Source organism: Acipenser ruthenus, chromosome 56 (assembly GCF_902713425.1).
Source record: "Acipenser ruthenus chromosome 56, fAciRut3.2 maternal haplotype, whole genome shotgun sequence".
NCBI classification, from domain to species: domain Eukaryota; kingdom Metazoa; phylum Chordata; class Actinopteri; order Acipenseriformes; family Acipenseridae; genus Acipenser; species Acipenser ruthenus.
Genome location: NC_081244.1, coordinates 2,835,608 through 2,859,886, shown reverse-complemented (window position 1 = coordinate 2,859,886; position 24,279 = coordinate 2,835,608). Strand labels below are relative to the sequence as shown.

Sequence of the window (24,279 nt, the reverse complement as noted above, 5' to 3'; positions counted from 1 at the left end):
CACCAATCACTGACACTGCATTAGAAATACACAGCCCTGTAGTGCTGAACACCAATCACTGACACTGCATTAGAAATACACAGCCCTGTACTGCTGAACACCTCAATCACTGACACTGCATTAGAAATACACAGCCCTGTACTGCTGAACACCTCAATCACTGACACTGCATTAGAAATACACAGCCCTGTAGTGCTGAACACCAATCACTGACACTGCATTAGAAATACACAGCCCTGTACGTGCTGAACACCTCAATCAGTGACACTGCATTAGAAATACACAGCCCTGTACTGCTGAACACCTCAATCACTGACACTGCATTAGAAATACACAGCCCTGTACTGCTGAACACCTCAATCACTGACACTGCATTAGAAATACACAGCCCTGTACTGCTGAACACCTCAATCACTGACACTGCATTAGAAATACACAGCCCTGTACTGCTGAACACCTCAATCACTGACACTGCATTAGAAATACACAGCCCTGTAGTGCTGAACACCTCAATCACTGACACTGCATTAGAAATACACAGCCCTGTACTGCTGAACACCTCAATCACTGACACTGCATTAGAAATACACAGCCCTGTAGTGCTGAACACCAATCACTGACACTGCATTAGAAATACACAGCCCTGTACTGCTGAACACCAATCACTGACACTGCATTAGAAATACACAGCCCTGTAGTGCTGAACACCTCAATCACTGACACTGCATTAGAAATACACAGCCCTGTACTGCTGAACACCTCAATCACTGACACTGCATTAGAAATACACAGCCCTGTACTGCTGAACACCTCAATCACTGACACTGCATTAGAAATACACAGCCCTGTACTGCTGAACACCTCAATCACTGACACTGCATTAGAAATACACAGCCCTGTAGTGCTGAACACCTCAATCACTGACACTGCATTAGAAATACACAGCCCTGTAGTGCTGAACACCAATCACTGACACTGCATTAGAAATACACAGCCCTGTACGTGCTGAACACCAATCACTGACACTGCATTAGAAATACACAGCCCTGTACTGCTGAACACCTCAATCACTGACACTGCATTAGAAATACACAGCCCTGTACTGCTGAACACCTCAATCAGTGACACTGCATTAGAAATACACAGCCCTGTACTGCTGAACACCTCAATCACTGACACTGCATTAGAAATACACAGCCCTGTAGTGCTGAACACCAATCACTGACACTGCATTAGAAATACACAGCCCTGTACGTGCTGAACACCAATCACTGACACTGCATTAGAAATACACAGCCCTGTACTGCTGAACACCAATCACTGACACTGCATTAGAAATACACAGCCCTGTACTGCTGAACACCTCAATCACTGACACTGCATTAGAAATACACAGCCCTGTACTGCTGAACACCTCAATCACTGACACTGCATTAGAAATACACAGCCCTGTAGTGCTGAACACCAATCACTGACACTGCATTAGAAATACACAGCCCTGTACTGCTGAACACCAATCACTGACACTGCATTAGAAATACACAGCCCTGTAGTGCTGAACACCTCAATCACTGACACTGCATTAGAAATACACAGCCCTGTACTGCTGAACACCTCAATCACTGACACTGCATTAGAAATACACAGCCCTGTACTGCTGAACACCTCAATCACTGACACTGCATTAGAAATACACAGCCCTGTAGTGCTGAACACCTCAATCACTGACACTGCATTAGAAATACACAGCCCTGTAGTGCTGAACACCAATCACTGACACTGCATTAGAAATACACAGCCCTGTACGTGCTGAACACCAATCACTGACACTGCATTAGAAATACACAGCCCTGTACTGCTGAACACCTCAATCACTGACACTGCATTAGAAATACACAGCCCTGTACTGCTGAACACCTCAATCACTGACACTGCATTAGAAATACACAGCCCTGTACTGCTGAACACCTTAATCACTGACACTGCATTAGAAATACACAGCCCTGTAGTGCTGAACACCAATCACTGACACTGCATTAGAAATACACAGCCCTGTACTGCTGAACACCTCAATCACTGACACTGCATTAGAAATACACAGCCCTGTAGTGCTGAACACCAATCACTGACACTGCATTAGAAATACACAGCCCTGTACGTGCTGAACACCAATCACTGACACTGCATTAGAAATACACAGCCCTGTACTGCTGAACACCTCAATCACTGACACTGCATTAGAAATACACAGCCCTGTAGTGCTGAACACCTCAATCACTGACACTGCATTAGAAATACACAGCCCTGTACTGCTGAACACCTCAATCACTGACACTGCATTAGAAATACACAGCCCTGTAGTGCTGAACACCTCAATCTCTGACACTGCATTAGAAATACACAGCCCTGTAGTGCTGAACACCAATCACTGACACTGCATTAGAAATACACAGCCCTGTAGTGCTGAACACCAATCACTGACACTGCATTAGAAATACACAGCCCTGTAGTGCTGAACACCAATCACTGACACTGCATTAGAAATACACAGCCCTGTACTGCTGAACACCTCAATCACTGACACTGCATTAGAAATACACAGCCCTGTACTGCTGAACACCTCAATCACTGACACTGCATTAGAAATACACAGCCCTGTAGTGCTGAACACCTCAATCACTGACACTGCATTAGAAATACACAGCCCTGTAGTGCTGAACACCTCAATCACTGACACTGCATTAGAAATACACAGCCCTGTAGTGCTGAACACCAATCACTGACACTGCATTAGAAATACACAGCCCTGTAGTGCTGAACACCTCAATCACTGACACTGCATTAGAAATACACAGCCCTGTAGTGCTGAACACCTCAATCACTGACACTGCATTAGAAATACACAGCCCTGTAGTGCTGAACACCAATCACTGACACTGCATTAGAAATACACAGCCCTGTAGTGCTGAACACCAATCACTGACACTGCATTAGAAATACACAGCCCTGTAGTGCTGAACACCAATCACTGACACTGCATTAGAAATACACAGCCATGTAGTGTTGAACACCTCAATCACTGACACTGCATTAGAAATACACAGCCCTGTCGTGCTGAACACCTCAGTATTCTTAGGTAGAAACAAATACAACTCGGATGCAGACAGATTGATTGAGTGCCATTTTAAGCACAAGAAAAGGCAGTTTGACCCCTTCCTAGCATAGATGTGATTTAATTGGACAGAATCATTTTTTTAAGTTGCTAGTTTGATTCTAGTACTTCACCAGATACGCTAGCCCTGTTCTAAACTTCCCCTTGTACTACCACTGGAGCCAGAACAAATGATACACAAGTGTTTCTATGTGTGCTGTGAAGTCTAGTCTGACTGTCTCCCCTCTGTCTCAGTGACAGGGTTGCAGGTGACAGTCTGGGTGTGTGAGATGTGAAGACTAGTCTGACTTTCCTTCTCCTCTATTGCAGTGACGGGGTTGCGGGTGACAGCCTGGGTGCTCGGATGCTGCAGGGCGGGATGAAGAGGGGTCTGCTGTCCCGTTACAGTGAATTGGACTGAGGAATGGGGACCAGGATGGGACACCCCTCCAAGATGGACTGTTTTTAACACTTTTGTACAGGATTGGAGTCAGAATTTTTTTTTCTTCATGTAATGAAACGCAGTTGTTTCCCTAGAAATGTGAACTGGACTGCCTTTGGTCTGAGCAGGGTCCCCTTTCTGAGGGGGGTACCCTGGGGTATGGATGAGTGCAGCATGGCTTCTGACAATAAAACAAGAACGTGTTTCTAATCTGTTCTGACTGCTTTTTTTTTTTTTCTTTACCTCTCCTTAGTCACACCTTTTAGGGAACATGGCGCCAGGTATTCATCAATGGGAAGGAGACGCACCATGTGTATACAGAGTTCACTTACATTATCAGGGCTCCGCATTCAAAAAGTCTTAAGCGCTGATATTGCCTGTCTGTCACACTGCCGGGACACGAGATCTGAAAAACTCTATAGAAATATTATTTACCTTTTGAGGTACTGTGTGGTTATTAGTGATTATGAGGACCCTCTGTGTGTGTACTGGTTTTATATATATATATATATATATATATATATATATATATATATATATATATATATATATATATATGGCAAAAACTTCGTTAAAGTAACGTTAAGGTTTGGTTGCAAAAGTCCAAAAGGTTAGGAAATTGCAGACTTATGGTAGCCATGCAACCTTAACTCTGCAGCCTTATGTGTATGTTTCCCATCACACTTGACATCACTAAGCACATGACCAATTCTCCCTGAAGACTGGCCATACGGTCATAACACTGTTGTTGAAGCTGACACCCTGGGATCCTTCAAGAAGCTGCTTGATGAGATTCTGGGATCAATAAGCTACTAACAACCAAACAAGCAAGATGGGCTGAATGGCCTCCTCTCGTTTGTAAACTTTCTTATGTTCTTAACACTGGGAAATCAGTCCTTGTGATTGGTAACATGTTCAGTAACTGCATTAGCATTCCCACAATGTTTGCTGTCAAACTAATCATTTCACCAGTGTTCTAAGTAAAACCAATAAAATCTCAGAATGCACAGTAGTGCTATAGAATTAATTAGGGACCTTCCATGTATTACTGGAACTAATGTTAAACAAGCCATATTTCTCCAAAAGCTATCAGCAATATTCATACAAACACTATTTTCTGTATCTGGAATTTGCAATATTGGCTTTCTTGTATTAACTGCACTGTTTCAAAGGAGTCACTGCATTTTCTGCAGTATGTGTATGTTTGCACTGTGATTAACCATTCGTCTTTCAAACTTTACAGTTGATTATGAATGCTTACTAACATACTGTTATGCTGGAAGCGAATTATGACATTAAAATGTTTAGGTACAATTGCAGATTTCTGTAGTTCACCATTCTGAAAATGTATCGGTACTTGATGAAGTACATAAACAAGAGGTGGATTGTAATGCGTGGATGTTATGCTTACAAGAGACATAAAACACGGCTTCGTGTACCACAGCATACATGTAGCAACAGTATGCCATACTGTACTAACTAAGTGTAAACATACATGTAGGGTTTGACATACTGCATGTCCCCTTTGTTTTCAGGTACTCCTTTCTAAAAATCTAATACTCATCTCTACATACCTCAACTTGAATTACACATTTCTGAATACAAGGTATTCTGGTGTTTGTTAAAGCACACGTTGACAGCAAAGATTGTGTCAATGCTAATGCAGTTACTGAACATGTTACCAATCACAAGGACTGATTTCCCAGTATTATGTGCGTATGGGTAGTCTTCAGGGAGAATTTGTCATGTGCTTAGTGATTTCATTGCCGATAGTGTGACGGGAAACGTACACATAAGAGTGCAGAGTTAAGGTTGCGTGGCTATCTTGACTGGAAAATCAAACAACCACATCTGCTACATAATGCAGTGGTGAAAACACAACTTGAGACACTAAATAGCACAGAAGAAAGAGACATGCACCAAGTGTGTAAAGTCTATTATTTTTTTTAAAGATTTTTTGACGCCAAATCAAATGTGAAAAAATGTTAATCCCTGCCCCTGAGGCTGGAGAGGTGGAGACAAATTTGAACAGTAGTGCTGAGGGCAGTTATTCTTCATGTTGTTTGACTTTGTCCACTCTCTCTAGAAAGATCATCTAAGAATCCTGCAGATTTTTAGGCAGTTTGATGCATTGTGTGCACTGCGTATCATTTCATTGAAACCATTCCCATTTTTTCGCACCCAGGCAACATAGTGACCATGGCTGATGGTCTTCCCTTTGTGGAGCACAATTGCCAGAGTTAAAAATGTTTTCGTATCAATTACAACTCTGTCATGCTTGACATTGGCAAGTGCTGTATTAATTGCAATAGCATATCATTTTAATAAATTCCGTGTTTGAATGTTATAATGGCGCAGTATGTATTTTTTTTTTTTTAAAGTAATTTCATGGAAGGAAGAAACATAAAATGCATTCATGCCTACAAAATCATTTTCATTTCGAAATCTTTTAAACACTGTAAACAGGAGCATGTTATCATTTATGTCTTGTTGTTAACCAACATTTTGTTATTGTTAAACTTTGCTAAATGCGGACATCTTTACCTGCCTCTGAAAGAAATAAACCAGCACTGTAACAGTGTCGTTGCTTGCACAAACAAAAAAAAACATTATTGCTGATTACCAATTTTAATCCAGACAGAAACACAGATGTGACCCGTGTGTGCTGAACTATATATTTCATGTCTCCCTATTCAGTGCAATGGAACGGTCGCAAGTCACTCTGCCTAGCAAGGACAGCAGTGTGGAGTAGTGGTTAGGGCTTTGGACTCCTGACCGGAGGGTCGTGGGTTCAATCCCTGGTAGGGGACACTGCTGCTGTACCCTTGAGCAAGGTACTTTACCTAGATTGCTCCAGTAAAAACCCAACTGTATAAATGGGTAATTGTATGTAAAAAATAATGTGATATCTTGTAACAATTGTAAGTCGCCCTGGATAAGGACGTCTGCTAAGAAATAAATAAATAATAATAATGACGTCAGGCAGCAGTGATGTCAGACCTTTATCTCTGGGGTTCAATTCCTGTAAAATTAGGACCCCCCCCAAATATATTAATACCCTGTTGCACATCTACACCCCATGTGTATGCCGAGCGTGGTTCCTTAATTTGCCATACAGGTGTATAAATTATTATTTTTTTTTTTTTTTATTTCTTTGTTGTTTTTTTATGCCACTCAGTATCTCAAAAAGTATTCAACCAAACGCTACCCCCGTTCCCAGGGTTTGTTGAGCCTGCCGATCCGACCACTCATACAAATTTTCATGATTACTGGTGGGGTTTTTACCCCACCAATAAGCTCGTTGAGCTGGTTGTAAAATCGACTTTAAACAGGACTTCTTTCAAACCTTAACTATGCGATCGTGCAGACATTATGTGGAAATGCATGGGAATTGATCTTGGTCTGTGTTAAGTCTTAGCAGGTGCTGCAATGCAGTCTGTAAGAAAGCAGCTGTTATTAAGCATTACTATTATTATTATTACGTTGCAAACTGCCAGTATTTTATAAACCATCTTGGCAGGCAACATTACTTCATATCTTCAGTGTATGGGAAACTCCAGGCAAAATCTAAAGACACTATTCACTTTCAGCTGTGACCTGTGGGTAATGTTAACTTTTCCGGATGATAATGACTTAAAAAAATCATACCATTAGCTTCAGACTCTGGATACAACTCTTTCTTTGCTGCTTCAATTGTGGGAGTCATACAAGATAAAATATTCTATTTTACAAAGCTGCCACAGAAGCCATTTTAGGTAGCAAATTAATATATGCAAGATTATATATTGATGCACAGTCTAAATTTGACATCAATAGTTCATTGGGCATATACATAATGTTATTTACATTTTATATAGTGAGCAGATAAGTTTGTTGATTGTTTTAGTAGTATTGTCCCTTGGGATAACAAAATACTGAGCATATCATGTGATTTCATAAAAACACTAGGTGCTCAGTGTTTGGTATTTGAGTTAAGTAGCTGTATAAATAGCCATTGTGATGATGTGGAAAGGAATCTCCTTTAACACAAGAACGCCTTTGGTCCAGATTGAGGGTAACCATTGACGAAGTCCTTGAGGCAACAGTTTTTCCCTTCCTGCAAGCCAATCCGGAAGTGTCCATTTTCCAGCAGGACAAGACCACACAGTGCTAGGATTACAACTGCACGACTTCAAGAAAACTATCTCGTGGTCTTGCCGTGTCCAGCTTTTTCTCCTGACCTGAGTCCAATAGATTTGTGGGACCAAATCGCTAGCGCCATCCACACGAGACAACAGCGACCAGCCAATCTTCGCCAACTGGCTGCAGCAGCAGCTGCACAGGAAGAGTGGTGTAACATCCCACAGCAGTCTATCCAGAGGCTGATCAGGTCTATGTGTCAACGCTGCCAGGATTGTGTTAATGCTCAGGGAGGTCATACCCGATACGAACTTTGTAATGCTTTCATTTTGACAGTGTGTCACGTTTCATACTGAAAACGTATCACGATTCTTTGATCTGTATTTTTGTTCACATTTTCTGTGATTTTGTTTGATATCTGTGTTTAAAATATTTGATTAAACATAGACATGAGTGTTGCGTTTCTTTTGTGCATCAGAATATACTAAATCTTGTATGCTTAATGTGTGGACCACGACATGGAATCCTTAAAGTTCCATTAACCTTTGCAGTGCCACATTGTTTCAACCTCTGGCCACCTTAACCCTGTAATGCCCATTTCTGTATCACCTATGATGCAATGCTTAGCCACCCCTCTATATTATTACTTGCTCAAGCCAGAATTTGGGGGTTGTGTTTTGTACAAGAAACAGAATCTAGTTACATAAATAAAACAAAATGCATGGTCCTAATAGAGTTAGTTATACAGACTAGTTGCTAGTTCTGACTCTGATAAGAAATAATATTTTACAGGTCAGTAGTTTATTGTTGTATTTGAATACTTTAAATTGCAGTGACATTTGATTGTGGTTGTTTGTTGTATTAAAATATTACATCTATGTAAGTAGATTGATTTTAGGCACATTACACCGGTGTAAAAATAAATATACAGCTTGTTTGTTACAGTTACAGACCTTGTAAAGGTGTAAGCAGCTGTTTTTCTAATAGTGAACGAATTCTGTATATCGTCATTAAAAATAATTAGAGAGGGTAGTAACCTAAACAATAAGGTGACCCCTGCTAATGCTAACGAGAGCTAAATTAATGTTATTGTAACACAGGGATTCTCAGTTCTTGTATTTGTGAGGTGAAATACAGGAGAGCTCAGCCCCTTGTGTGGATCTCTCTGTCTTCTCATCACAAAGGCCTGTGCAGACCCACCACCAGCTCCAGGTAGTTTGGCTCTGGAACAGAAAAAAAAAAAAACAGGAAATAAGTTTTAGTTCCTGAACAGGGAATTAAACAGGAGTCTGGGCTGGGCTGCACCAGCTGTGTGTAAGTTCATACTTAGCTTAGTTATAGCGTCGGTCTTTACTAACATTGATTTTACACATTATTAACTAGGATAGTTATAACGCAGGTGTAAGCTGTTCATGGACTCAAAATACAAGAAGACACGACAACTTTTGCTGCGTGAGCTTCTCTTTGATGATTTTGTTCATAGTTTTCGTTGTCAGCGAATCTTGCGAGACCGCATATCCTCTTGGTAATTATAGGACATCCTTTTAAATCTTATTAGATTCTAAAGTTTCTTATATGATTTAACAGCAAAAACAAACAAAAAAAAAACATAGGAATAATTTTGAAGTTCCTATATGATCTTATAGGAATTATTTCAATTTTCTTAAGGATTCCTAAAAATCCTAAAAGTCCAACTTCCACTGCCTCAAAGTGGCAGGAGGGTGACAACGGGTTCTCAAGACAAAGTACAGCGGGTCCATTGACTCTGGCAGGTTCAACCATGCTGTGAATGCTTGAGTAACATACACGGCCAAAGTGGAAGGGGCACTCACCAACCCGTCTGGCCAGCGTGGTGAGTTATGGCCAACCCCCCCCATGATGAAAGCACAGACAAAAACATGGCCCTCATTCCCCGGAGGGCAGCGGCCGGTTAGGTATGAAGGCAGAGGGTGCGAAGAATCAATGGGTTACAATTGTAGGCTGCCACAGAACACTCACCCTGGCCACATACAACTGCAGATCTCTTTCAGGTGAAGCAAGACTTCAAGAGTTGGAAGAAGAACTTGGAAGAATCACGTGGGACATTGTACAACGAAAAGACGAAGGACTACTAGAACTCAAGAGTGGACATCTTCTCTTCTACCGAGGCACTACAGAGAATGAAGAATAACGCAGTAGAGATTGACAGCATGTCAGAGAAGTCCGCAAGACTGATAGTGAAAGTTTCAATGAAGTATGAACTTCAGTTCATAAAAGTATATGCACCAACAACAAGCTATTCGGATGAAGAAGTCGAAGATTTTTATAGGACAAGAACTACACGAAAATGGGAAGAGGCACTATAACTTCATCGGTTACTTCAACAGCAAAATAGGAGCCCAGCAAGAAGACGAGAATTCGGTCGTCAAATTTGGACATGGCGACAGGAATGAGAGGGGCGACAGGCTAGTCGAGTTTGCAAAGAACAAGAACTTATTCATCATGAACACCTTCTTCCAGAAGAAACCCATCAGGAAATGACCATGGAGATGACCCAACAGAAGCACACCGTACAAGATGTCTCAGTACTAAACCATTTTAACACAGGAAGTGATCACAGACTTGTAAGATGCAAAATACACCTAAACACAGCACTGGAGAGAGCAAAACTTGTGATGACGAAATCCAACACAATCAATGTAGAAATGCTCCAGAAGCAAAGCCTGGTGTTTCAACTGGAACTGAAGAATAGATTCAGCGCTCTTCAAGATCTGCAAAAAAGATGAAGTAATCAAAGTAAACAAAATCTATGAGGAAGTGACGCAAGTAATTACAGAAACAGCAAAAAACATCACTGGAACACAGAGTATAAAATGCGACCAGAAGATCACGTAAGAGACAAAAGACAGGGAAATAAAACAAACAGCAGCTCTTAAGTCAAAGATTGAATACATTGAGCTCTGCAAGACAGTAAGAAAGCGCATTACTGGAGATATGCGGTCGTTCAACTGTAAGTTGGTAGAGAAAACTATTGAAAACAACCGAAGCATGAAGAAAGCAAAACAAAGACTAATCGTCGGGGGGGAAAAAAATGATTTTAGCAATCAAACGAGGACGGCACTGTCATCAAGAACCGCTAATTGATTTTGAAGAGAGTCGAAGACTTTTATAGAAAATGATATCAAGATGAAAAGATCAGTGTAGAAGATAACGAAGATGAGACGGAAAAAAACTCAACCCGAGGAAGAAGTTTCAGACATTCTACCAGAAGAAATGAAACATGCTATCAAACATATGAAGGCAGGAAAGACATCCGGAGAAGACGGCATAACATAATTGACATCGTGAAAGGTGGTGGTGAAGAGCTGACAAAAATACATGTGCAATACTTTTACATAAGAAAGGAGATACAGAAGACCAAGAACTACAGACCTATTAGCTTACTTCCTATAATCTACAACATTTTTACCAAGATACTCACCAACAGACTTCAAGATAAATTTGACTTGGCACAATCAAATGAGCAAGCAGGGTTCAGGAGTGGATTTAGCACAATGGATCATCTTCAACTTGTACGGCAAGTGATTCAAACCAGCAACGAGTACTACCACTTTGCTTGGGATTCATCCACTATGAAAAAGCCTTGACTCTGTTTACACAAGATCTGTATTAACCCCTTCAGTGCTAGGGGGCGTACGGCGTATGCCCTAAAAATGTTCTCAAAGTGCTAGGTGACGTACGTCCCAAAATAAATTTCACTGTAGCGCCGGCTGTGAGCATCCAATCATTTCATTTTTTTTACAGAGTGTGTAGAAAGGTTTAAACTCTCAAAATATGTGAATGGTGTATTGGTCACGTCATTTAAAAAGTGCATGATTGTCATGTAAACTGCCCTGTATATGATTTCTCTGTGTTATTCAATGTCAGATGCGGAAGTCATACAAGCAAACAAAAAGGTCTGTATTATATTTTTTAAAGTGCTTTGATTGGCGCAACTTTTGATGGATACAACATTTAGGGGATCTAAGGACCTATTTTTAGCAAACTTAACCTTACTTTCAATAGTTATGTTATGTGATCCAGCCCTCTGAAATGTCTTTATAATATACAGCACTAGACACTGATATTGATGCGATCCAGCCCTCTGAAATGTCTTTATAATATATAGCACTACACCCTGATATTGATGCGATCCAGCCCTCTGAAATGTCTTTATAATATACAGCACTAGACCCTGATAGTGATGCGATCCAGCCCTCTGAAATGTCTTTATAATATACAGCACTAGACCCTGATATTGATGCGATCCAGCCCTCTGAAATGTCTTTATAATATATAGCACTAGACCCTGATATTGATGCGATCCAGCCCTCTGAAATGTCTTTATAATATATAGCACTAGACCCTGATATTGATGCGATCCTGCCCTCTGAAATGTCTTTATAATATATAGCACTAGACCCTGATATTGATGCGATCCAGCCCTCTGACATGCCTTTATAATATATAGCACTAGACCCTGATATTGATGCGATCCAGCCCTCTGAAATGTCTTTATAATATATAGCAGACCCTGATATTGATGCGATCCAGCCCTCTGAAATGTCTATGTATAAGTTTATATCAGATGGAAATAACACCACATTTTAAAAATGCTATAATGCTTATCTATTTAAATTATATATGCTGTGTGAGATACAAGCTGATTTTCACCCACTCAGGTTCGGCCAGTAAGCTCACTCATGGCTAAGCCACTCTGAGCTCTCAGGGGTGGTTTAAATGTTACACAAATGTTCCACCCCGTCATTCAGCATTGGCAGGAAATGGATCATATTTTAGGGTACCGCTGCACTTTGTGCCTATTAAAATAATAAGGCTGTAATTTCTAGGGGGAAAACCCAAGTACAGTTGTCTGGTTACTTCATATACAAAAACCGTCCTGGGTTTCCATTTCCACAATTAGACATTTGAGAGATTTAGAGCACACTCCATGAACATGTGACGAGTGTTTTGAGTGCTGTACCTTTAAGACATGACATTGTGTTGCTCCGTTCCTCCTTTATATTATGGATGAACAGACAGTTTGCCCAACGCCTACATGTGTATAGGAGTGATACTGCTACAGAAGGGAACCCAGCTATGTATATCTCATGAGACATAATCTTGATTTGAATTCCCTGCAGTGCTGCATGTCTGTGTGTTTGTGAGCTCTCATCGAACCTGCAGGGCCCCGCACTGCGATTCATCGCAAACGTTCGAGCCCAGGATAATCAGGAATGAAAACCACAGCACCCCGTCATGGAGTACTCTGTTTACAATGCATGAAAAATAAATGCTGTTTAGGATGTTTTCTGATATTTTCTCATTGTGTAATGTGGAACAGTGTAATTCGTTGGATTTGAATGAATGCAAGGTAGATTCCAAAATGAGATTTGTGTCGAATATGAAAAAAGGTATCGGACTCAGCCCTGGTATAAAAGGATTTACACAGTGGTGTGGGTGTGGGTGTGGGTGTGGCACACTCACCTGTGTCCGGGTGCAGGTAGGAGTGTCTGATCAGGAAGTCCAGTACCACCAGTGCACAGTTCTGTTTAAACTCCTCCGTGATGAGGGCATCTTTCACCTGTAGCAAGACATTTTATTTACCACAATATTTTCTCAATGAACAATTTGAATTATGATTACAAAAAGCAGCACAATTGAATATTATTTCATTTACCAGACGAATACCACAATTTAATGGTTTAGTATTTAACTTACCAGAAAAATACCATCATAATATTGGTGCTTTCATTTTGTAATATACTGCCCCCTTACCTTTTTATGATGTTTAAAATCATTTCAGTTTTACGAACTGACCGCTGTACTGAACACCCCACTTTCAACCGGAAATGCAATCACTCACCCGTGCGTACAATGAACCCGTGCGTGCAATGCTCCTATAAGCAGCATGCTGGTCATGGACAAGGCATTTCCCCCTTAGATAGCAGGTGTACACATGTATTAAAAGCACTGAAAACTGATTTTCAGAGGTACGGACATACAGCCTGCATTCCCAAGGTGTTCATAACTGAGGTTCTGCTGTAGTTCTTACTGCAATTTATCAAATAGGCAAACTGTACATGATGTAATATAGGCTACATCAGCCAACCTCTATATACATGTACTGTAAGCACTGGCACCAGCGGTGCATTGACAGCAACACTACAGGAAAGTGGCAGCTCACCAGACAGCTCTTACTTCTACAATGACATTTGCTTGTACCTTTTCAATAGGCCACAGGTAAAATTGGTGCACCTCTCCATCCCCCACACTGGGGCTGAAGTCACTCGAGACCTCCAGATCAAACACAAACTGGCACTCCGAGAAAACCCCCTCGCCATCCTCATAGGTGTAGCTGAGAGAGAGAGAGAGAGACAATGATTCTAGCCATCAAGCAGAATTAGAACCATCAACATAATGTACAGGGTTACATACTGTGGTCACGCCAGGATTGCCCTGTGTACAGCACGGTGAGGATCTGCCCAGCACACAGCATGCCAACACACTACATTACAACTTTATACAGACCCCATGTTGGGTAGCTGCTGTTGGGTTTTATATAGTGTTATATAGTGTGGTCACACAGGACAGTACAGCAAGGCTCTGCCCAGTACACAGCAAGCAATGGCCAGTGTAAGACAATATGACCCAGTAGAGCTGCAGTAACTCAGTGTAGTTTTCATAAGTGATGTTGAAATCAGATCCATTTGTTAAGACATTTCCTCCAATTCTTGGTCTGACAGGTGTTTAATAAATCTTGATATTTATGGTATATTAAAAGTTGCTATTTACAGTACCAGTATATTTCATTCTGGAATATAAATACAGATAAAAAGAACTAATGGATATTTAGCACAATCAAAATTCAGACAAATGAAAGAATATTCTTTTTAGTCTTGGTTAGTGCTATATTAAAAGGGGCAGTGCGGATAATAGAAGTGTATATTCCTCTATAAACACTGTCTCGATGGCAGAGCATTGTGGGATTGTTGTGGGTGACTCACCTGACGGTGCCGACGGGCCGGGCTGCAGCTGCAATGCACTCTGGGATACTGGCCTCCTCGGCGCATTCTTTAATAAGAGTGTCTCTAATTCCTTTCTGGGATGCGATTCCCCCTGCAACCTGAACACAGAGGCGGGGGGGGGGGGGGTTACTGACACGCACTACAGTTCACACTGACACTTGTTTTACTGTTTACTGCAAATAGTCTGAATCACCAACGCAATGAAAGTAAACAGAATAGTTACATCTCCACTACTAGGGCTGTGCTGCTGTAGTTTCTGCCATTTCTGCAATTGTAAGTAAACAGAACAAAAAACAACCAAGTCTCAGTTTGAGAAGGGACAGATATTGCAGCTGCACAGGCTGTGAGTGACACACAGACGAACACGCAGTCACATGGTACCATGTTGTCCAGCAGTCCTGGGTATGTCTGTTTGCTAAGAGACCTCCGAGCCACCCACATAGCCAGCTGTCCGTCTGGCTGTCTGGTGAAGCCATTGACATGCACTCCGTAGCGCTTGACTCCAAACAGACCTGAGAAAAACAAAAAAAACACAGAAAGCTTAGAAAAGAACTCCCTAAATCTAACCTACACTTCCATTCGCTAGATCGGTCTCACACGTGTAGCTTTGAAACATCTTACAGCATGTAATACATTGAACTTTGCTACTATGCTATGCAATTCATTCTCTTTCTTTCACTGTCCTCTTACCTGTCCATGATGTTGGAAATAATTCTGAAGAGCTGTTATTGCAATTACTCAAATACAGTGTTTTTATTTTGTCAGTGTTTGCTGTTGCCTGCCATATTATTATATATATATATATATATATATATATATATATATATATATATATATATCTATATATATATATATATATAAATCAAGGCCATCCAAAGTGTCTTCATAGTGCACCATCTAATGATCTGCCACTTTGGATGAAGTTTTGCTGGCTATACCGTAGCTGTGCTCTAGATGGCGTTGGAGCTTGTTAATATAAAATGTACATTGCATATGGAAGGCAACTAGAAATGAAGTGCAGCTCCTGAACTCCATCAAAGCACTTCAAAATGGCAGTAAAAACCGCTCTGAATGATTGCAAACATCATAACATGGTAAGAGGAGAAGACATTGCAATTTGAAGCTTGTTCCTCTTTCGGTAGGACTAGGGGCAGTGTGATACTTACTGGTGGCTGCTCTCTCCATACACATCAACGGCGGATCAGAGAACTGAGGCATCACTTCGTATTTCTGTGGGAGAGAATGCTTTAGCGAGGCTGAAAGAGGATGACATATTCAATGAGCGGTTATTAGCTAACAATTATAGAACAATCATCACATTGTGGTTACACTTCCATTAAATACCACGTTCTCTCTAGTTAGCAGTTCTCTCTCACACGCTCTAGATTCTGCACAGTAATAACTTTTTTCTTCTTCAATAAAGCCACACCACTGACCTCTCCCACAATGGAAGGGGGTACTGAATTAGCTCTGGATGACTGTCAGAAACACCAGCTGTGATTGTTCCTGCCCTAACACACAGCAAGCATCAAGATGTGAATTCCATCAGGTTCATATACAGTATTATCAATTCTAAAGACCATAAGGACAGCTGCTACCAATATGTTTCATGCCACGGTCTTTTTCTACTGCATGGGATCAGAACTGAACACAGCCCTCAACGTACGGTGTGTGATACAATCTGTATACCTTGCTTGGACTCATACTATTCAAAGCAGGCTGAGTCACCCCACCCCACCCCACCCCCAGGTACAGCTGGACTGACGCCAATGCAAACGTTCCCATTGAAAGTGTTTCTCCTCTCCAGTCACCTCGTCCCTCCAGCCCTGTAGGCAGGTGAATCTCTCCTCCTCCCTCAGTCTCTGCAGCACTCTGTCCATCGCGGACGATCTATCATGGTAGGAGGCAAGACCGGGGTTCAGCTCCAGCCTCTTCTCCTCCTTGAAACTGAACACGTCCGGAAACCTGCGCAGCTGCTCCACGACTGCAGGGGGCACTAGACCCACCTCCATACCCCCAACACTGAAGTGCCAGCACTGACATCTGCTGGATCCTGTCAAAAGAACACAGAACACATTCCTCACACTTAAGGGTAGCTTCTTTTTAATTCAGTGCACAGTGCGCTGATTTTCTCCCCAATCTTTATACCCAAATTTTCAAGCAAGCCGTGGACCAAAATTAAAGAAGCAATTTCACTTGAAGACATTGAGAAAGACTGGAACTAGCCAAAACATTTGAGTTTATTAGGTTTCATTTAGTATTTGAAATGTAGCACTACTGAGTTTAATAGCTATATACTGGATTCTGTCGAGTCGAGTCGATTCCCCGGTTTGATTGTTCTGTAGCCTAATATTTATTGAAACATTATATTTATTTACACTTTGTTTTTTTTTTTATTGTGGCTCTCGTGGTAAACACATGTGTTTCCTTTCAGTATGTGCTGCGCCACTGAACTCCTTTATTTAAAATGGAAGCTCTTGTGAACGAAAACAAAGCATCCCAGGGGTGTAATCTAAGCAATATCAGATGGAACGGCTTGTAAACATGAAGTAAAATGCAAATGTGAAAACGAGCTGCATCACTGATCAGTCCGCATGTTAAAATAATGTGGCCGTGAAATTATTATTATTATTATTTAAATAACATTGTTTAGTATGCCATTGACAAACAAACCCCACTACAACAGTAACATTGAACAGAACTATTCAGGAATATGAATAACTTGAAATGACTGCAAACATCAAAAACAGAATATGAAAGGGAATTAAAATGAGATTTGAAATATTTAACCTGCCCAACCAGTCCCAGCCCATGTAAAGCCCAGATAGAAAGATGTTCTATATATTATAATGGCACAATAATGCCATTATAGTAAACCTGATTTTGGGGGGTATGTTTTCTCAGACATTTCAAAACTGATCGGGACGCCATTTGGCACGCTTGGTGTTCATGCTCATAGTTACAGCAGTTGTTTGATGCATCTGTAAATTATTGTTCCCTTCAACTTATTTTATTATTATTATTATTATTATTATTATTATTATTATTATTATTCCACATCATTGCACAGACTTCACATAAACAGTAACTGTGCTCTTACTTCACCCATGTTCTGATAGGCTCCAACACATTTGCAAGTAGCCTGTCCTCAAATTAGGCTAATGTAATGGCACTTAGTGTTCAATGACAAGAATTTTCCACAAATATAAAGTAACACACAGACTACAATAACAAATAAACTAAAATCGTGTGTTTTAACAGCTTTTTGGTCAAGCTCGGTGTATACTGATAGATCTTAGACGGAGGCTGCAGTATTTTTCGTAAATAACATTAACAATTTTCCGTAGCCTTCATTTTACATTAATCAAGACAAAAGTATTTTAATAACAGTACCAGTTTACGCAACGGTAACACTAAGAAACAAACTTCCGTGAGTGACATAAACTGAAATTAAATGTTGTACAAAAATACATGAGTAGAATTTGAAAACACAAGCCACCGTCTGACCTGCTGAGTAAAAGCTATTCATTCTCCGTAGGAGCCGCACAGCTCTCTCCGACCAAGAGACACCGGACCCGGCCATGTAGCGAGGAGACAGACGAGTACAATGGATCTCATCAGAAAACCATAGAAAAATACAATTAAAAAATGCGAGGCCCTTACAACAGGTCGGCCTGGCTTTATTTAATACAACACAGACAAAGACTGCGCATGTGTGGACTGGCGGTGAAGCTGACACTGCAGGCTCATTTCGGCGGTGGTTTTTATTTACACGCCGGTGCATTGAATCTCACAAGGTTTACAGAAAAGAAAAAAAAACTAGCCATGGTCCACGGAGTTAAACAGAATATGAATTATTAAACACATGATCGCAGTTATTAAACACGTAATCCATACGTTTACTGATTTATTTTTGTATAATACATTATTGTGCTGACAACTTGCTTAGCACAATGCTACAGTGTTGTACTTATAAAACAACGTAAATACAAAGTAGCAAAACCGGGACGATTCAACAATGTTATAGTTTCTGAGCGGGACAAAATATTAAGACTGAAAACTGACAATCCTAGCTCACTTTCAATTCGAAGACGACCACCAATGACATTACCTATGGGATATGCCTGCCCACTGGGTAGGTATGGCTGAGCTCTCTATACCAGAGCTGCCGATAGGCCCCTTCCTGGGATGATGCACTCAGTCCCGCCCACCGAGGGAATAAAACTGTCATCCCGAGAAAGCCATTTTTCTTTTTAATTCTCAAGATGGTACAGTAAGACCTCTGTGTTTCAGCGGTTTCCTCGCTTGCATGGTAGGCCGCTCTTTGCTGCCTATTTAGTCACCTGCAAGTGGTTGTCTGTTTCTTTTTGAGAGTACACAGGCCTTACCGTATCCCCGCTGTTGAGTGACACTTCCAGCCATGCTGTCCTCCACAGGGCTAGGCCTTGCCGCAAACCAGCTGTCAGGTAGACCTCGCCGGCTGCGTAGGCCCGCCCACCTCGGTGAGTCGGGCCTTGTAAACAAACAGTGTGCTCTCCCTTATACTATTTTTCTAAAGTGGTTTTGCTGTCTGCTTCAACTCGCCCACCGCGACTTCTGCCCTTGTGTTCCCCTGGTGCACGCTATGTGCTGACCAGGTGTGTGTGACCACACGGTCAGGGTACGCACAATTGTGTAACAGCCCACCCAGTACTTCGGTACCACGGCGCACGCATAGCTCTTGGTACTTAGGTATCTTGGTGCACAAGTGCTCAGTGCATACAGCACACGGTGCCCAGCGCTACAGTGTCAGTGCTCAGTCACAGCGCTACACGGTACATAGTGCTCTTGGTACTCGGTGCACGTTGCACAGTGCACATGGTGCTTGGTACCTACTGCTACAGCGCTAGTGCACGAACGCACGGTGCTGCACGGTAGGCGGCGCACGATGCACGCAGTGCACACGGTGCTTGGCCACTGCCACAGAACTAGAGCAAGAGCACGCGGTACTCGGTGCGCACGGAGCTTAGTGCGCACGGTGCACGGACCCCCTGCTGGACATCCCCGATGCGCTGGCCTTCCGTAGTCGCTCCCCATCTCCGCAGGAGAGAAGGGTGAAGCATTCCAGGCAGGCGAGGGACAGATGGGCCAGGTCCTGGAGCTCTTGGCCAAATAGGCACCTGCGGCCCGGCCGTAGTCCAGGCTCCATTGCAGCCCCAATATCGTGCCAAGGTACAGTCCCTGTTCATGGCCCGATAGCATTCCAATTTGTTAATTAATTTTGTTTCATTATGCCAGTGCTCAAGGTATGTCATTGTATTATTGAGATCAATGTGTTTCAATGCTATTGCTGTCATTTTGTCATTGGCTGTGTTGCCAGGCTAGTGTTTCTTTGCTCGTTGTCTCAGGGGGGTCCCTCTCTGAGCAAAGCTGGGGTCTCTGGGATGCTTTGTGCTGGTAAGAGTGTGGGTCAGCCTGGCTCAGATGGACCCAGAATTTGGCTGCTCTTTTTTCAATGGGTAGCAGTAAGGGGAAGTGACCTAGTTCAGCCCGACACGCTGATTGGGGGAGTTTCTATGTATATGTAAAATGTTTTTGCAAAATTCTCAATGGAAAGTTTCAATTTGACTTTTATCCCATGTTTTGTAATTACATTTTAAAAGTGGGCCCCATATTTTGCTGCCATAAAGAAGGATTGGTTGGATAACACCATCAAAGGTTATATTTGTAAAGTGTTTTCTTTATAGAATAGTAGGCTCTGCGTGCTTTCTCCCTCAATGCATTTATAGCCATATTGAAGCTCCCTGACGTGCTGATGGTCAGACCCAGGTAAACGTAGCTAGTGGTGTGTTCCAGAGTGGTGCTTCCCAGAGTGAAGTGGTACCTGTTTTCCTATGATCTGGCTTTTTTCTGGAAGATCATAACTTTTGTCCAGATTTACTGTCAATGCCAAGGTCTGACAGTACTGCTCTAGCAGTGCCAGGCTCTGCTGCAGACCCTGCTCTGTGGGGGACAGCAGGACCAGAATCTGCGTAGAGCAGAAATTTTATTTCAGTGTCATGTAGAGTGAGGCCAGGGGCTGCAGACTGCTCCAGCACTGTGGCCAGCTCGTTGATATAGATGTTGAACAGTGTTAGACTCAGACTGCAGCCCTGTCTCACTCCACGCCCCTGTGTGAAGAATTCTGTTCTTTTGCTACCAATTTTAACACTGCATTTATTTTCTGAGTACATCGATTTTATAATGTCATAGACTTTACCCCCTACACCACTTTGAAGAAGTTATTAAATAGTCCTTCATGCCAAATTGAATCAAATGCCTTTTTAAAATCTATAAAGCAGGAGAATATTTTTCCTTTATTAGTTTGGTGGATGTGTTTATTAGGGTGTGTAGGGTGTGAACATGATCAGAAGTGCGGTGTTTTGGTAGAAATCCAATCTGACTCTAACTCAAGACACTGTGTTCGGTAAGGAAAGCCATTATATGGGGGTAATGAGGCCTTGATTCCAGATCCCAGGGAAACAGCCAGCTCTCAGGACTAAGTTAAAGAGTTTGAGGAGGGCTTCTTGCAGCTTAGGGCTGCTGTGTTTGAGCATCTCAGTGCTGATGCTGTCGGGCCCACAGGCTTGAAGATCTGCAGTTTCTTTCTGAGCTCTAGCAGAGTGATCGGGGTGTCCAGTGGGTTTTGGTTATCTTTGAGTGTTGTTTCTAATTCTTTTAATTGTTTATGTATTGAGGTCTGATTTGAATTTAGTTTGTTGTTTTCTATTTTTTGGCAGAGTTCTAAAAAATAGTTTTTCCAACTATTGCCATTTTTGGATTGTCAATTTCTTTCTGGTATTTGAGGTGTTTTCCACAATTCCCAAAATGAGTTTTGGTGAATTGCTGCTTCAGTTTGGGTCAGTTCTTTGGACATGTACTGTTCCTTTTTCTTATTGAAGAGGTGTTTGTACTGCTTCAGAGCCTGGTGTTAGCTGAGACGTAGTTCCTTATGATTGGGCTCCCTGTGTTTCTGGTTTGACAGCTGCCTCAGGTGCTTTCTAGCTGATGCACATTCGCTGTCAAACCATTTTTTCTTTGGATTTGTTTTTTGGGTTTGTTTTTTCATGTTTATTTGTTTTAGTTTTGATTTTATTGCCAATTTGTCAGATATGTTGTTTAAATTTTGTACAGCCAGAATGATTCCTTCTTTATTGTACTGGTATTGTGTGTACTGAAAGCTGTTTAGCATGCTTTTAATCTCAGCACTTCTCATTGCTGCCTGATAGTCTGCAGCACTGGTCCCTGTCTACTTGTATGTGGGATGAAGGTTGAACAGTTTGGCTGGAGGGTTGGGATCCCTGGTGGGCTGTTCTGATTTCTTTAGGTACAGCGTTATTTGGCTGTGGTCCGACAGGGGTGTTTGTGGCATGACTATAAATTCATTTATACATTCTGGGTCCATGTCTGTGATGGCATAGTCTACCACACTACTACCTAACACTGAGCTATAAGTCAATCTACCCAGAGTCCCCCCTGGTCCTGCCATTAACGATGTACAGACCCAGGCCTTTGCAGAGCTGCACTACCTGCTTCCCACTCTTATTCACCACACTGTCGTGGCTGTGCATGTGTGTGGTGACGTGTGTGTGGTACAGTGGGGCAACTCCAAATAGGTGGCTGTTCCCCTCTGTGCTGATGTAGTTGATCTCTCTGCCAGTCCTGGCATTGAGATCTCCACACAGCAGCACAGAGCCCAGTGTCTGGAAATGCATGACTTCAGATTCAAGGTTTTGAAAACCCTCTTCTTTGTGGTATGTGGAGTCTGATGATAGCATATAAATTACACAGATAAATGTTCAGATCGGTGTTTATCATTTCTCTTTTTATTTGGATCCAGTGTGTGTCTGCCCTCTCTTAATTGGGAGGATATAGTTTGCGAGTTTGTACCAGATGATAATGCCCCCTGAATCTCTGCCACATTTATTGTGGGTTTCTCTCAGGGAGGGCACTATCAGTTCAATATAACCGCTAGGACAGTGTGTAGACACATCTCCACGAGTCCATGTTTCGTGGAGAATGATTATTTCTGAATTATTTACACTATTTACAAAGGCAGGGTCTGTGCTCTTTGTTCCAAAGGTTGAGGAACACAGGCCCTGGGTATTCCAGCTACTTACTTTAAATGATGCAATTTTTAAGTTTTTGTTATGTTTCACATTTGAATGTTTGATTTGTGGTCTATATTATAATTATTATTATTATTACTATTATCATTAATATATTTGTTTAATAATGATAAATATCCATGGGATTATCTCTATAGGAGACTTAGCTATATGTACTATGTACAGACATGCAAACATACATTACATATACATATCTATACATACATACACACACACACACACACACACACATATATATATATAGATATATATATATAATTTTAAAAAAAAATGTTGACACCAAATTAACTCATGAGTTTGGTACATATGATATTGAGCAGCTTTCTTATCTAAGAACATAAGAAAGTTTACAAACGAGAGGAGGCCATTCAGTCCATCTTGCTCGTTTGGTTGTTAGTAGTTTATTGATCCCAGAATCTCATCAAGCAGCTTCTTGAAGGATCCCAGGATGTCAGCTTCAACAACATTACTGGGGAGTTGGTTCCAGACCCTCACAATTCTCTGTGTAAAAAAGTGCCTCCTATTTTCTGTTCTGAATGCCCCTTTATCTAGTCTCTAAAGTAGGGTGGAGATGGTAACCTTGGCTGAGGGGAACTCTTCTGTGGCTTTAGCTGCCACCTGCCTCAGGGTTTGGCCACGTCGCCCCTGTGTGCGCTCAGGTCGTTAGTCCCTGTGTGGACCAGGATGTGTTCGGCGTCACTCAGTCTTTGCCCTGACAGCAGGTCCAGGGCAGTCTGTTGTTGGGCACCAGATCTTCTTTACTCTTCTTCCAGGGAAGAGGCGCCTCTCATTCAGGTAATTCCCATTCGAGTCGCTCAGGATGAAAATTCTGCACCGGCCTGCTGCACTGTGAGTATGTCAGTGTTTGGGGTGTTAGAAGGGGCAGTCTGTGTGTGACTCTGTGTGGGGGTGCTCAGGGTGCTCAGGGTTGCAGTGTGTGTGTCGGTGCTCAGGGTTGCAGTGTGTGTGTCAGTGCTGGGGGGTGCAGTGTGTGTGTCAGTGCTGGGGGGTGCAGTGTCTGTGTCGGTGCTCAGGGGTGCAGTGTGTGTGTCGGTGCTCAGGGTTGCAGTGTGTGTGTCAGTGCTGGGGGGTGCAGTGTGTGTGTGTCAGTGCTGGGGGGTGCAGTGTCTGTGTCGGTGCTCAGGGGTGCAGTGTGTGTGTCGGTGCTCAGGGATGCAGTGTGTGTGTCGGTGCTCAGGGGTGCAGTGTGTGTGTCGGTGCTCAGGGGTGCAGTGTGTGTGTCGGTGCTCAGGGGTGCAGTGTGTGTGTCGGTGCTCAGGGGTGCAGTGTGTGTGTCGGTGCTCAGGGATGCAGTGTGTGTGTCGGTGCTCAGGGGTGCAGTGTGTGTGTCGGTGCTCAGGGGTGCAGTGTGTG

The 24,279-nt window shown here is 42.2% G+C and overlaps 2 protein-coding genes across 8 annotated transcripts in view; one reads left to right on the top strand and one right to left on the bottom strand.

The window, feature by feature from the left end:
* Positions 1 to 3,803, top strand: part of rbm10 (RNA binding motif protein 10) — a 66,623-nt gene extending 62,820 nt beyond the window's left edge. For all 7 annotated transcript variants that reach the window (XM_034006964.3, XM_034006962.3, XM_034006966.3 and 4 more), the window contains one exon: positions 3,482 to 3,803. In XM_034006964.3, the coding sequence (XP_033862855.3) occupies positions 3,482 to 3,572 (91 nt within the window). In that variant the 3' untranslated portion in view covers positions 3,573 to 3,803. The remainder of the gene's footprint in view (positions 1 to 3,481) is intronic.
* A 4,492-nt stretch (positions 3,804 to 8,295) lies between these two features.
* On the bottom strand, positions 8,296 to 18,502 carry tpk2 (thiamin pyrophosphokinase 2). The gene is made up of 8 exons (XM_034919479.2): positions 18,266 to 18,502; positions 16,570 to 16,811; positions 15,925 to 15,988; positions 15,140 to 15,270; positions 14,738 to 14,856; positions 13,956 to 14,088; positions 13,218 to 13,314; positions 8,296 to 8,935 (listed from the first exon to the last, which is right to left on the bottom strand). Exons 1-8 carry the CDS (start codon positions 18,339 to 18,341, stop codon positions 8,889 to 8,891), a joined length of 909 nt encoding a protein of 302 aa, XP_034775370.2. The 5' UTR covers positions 18,342 to 18,502; the 3' UTR covers positions 8,296 to 8,888.
* Positions 18,503 to 24,279: the final 5,777 nt, after the last annotated feature.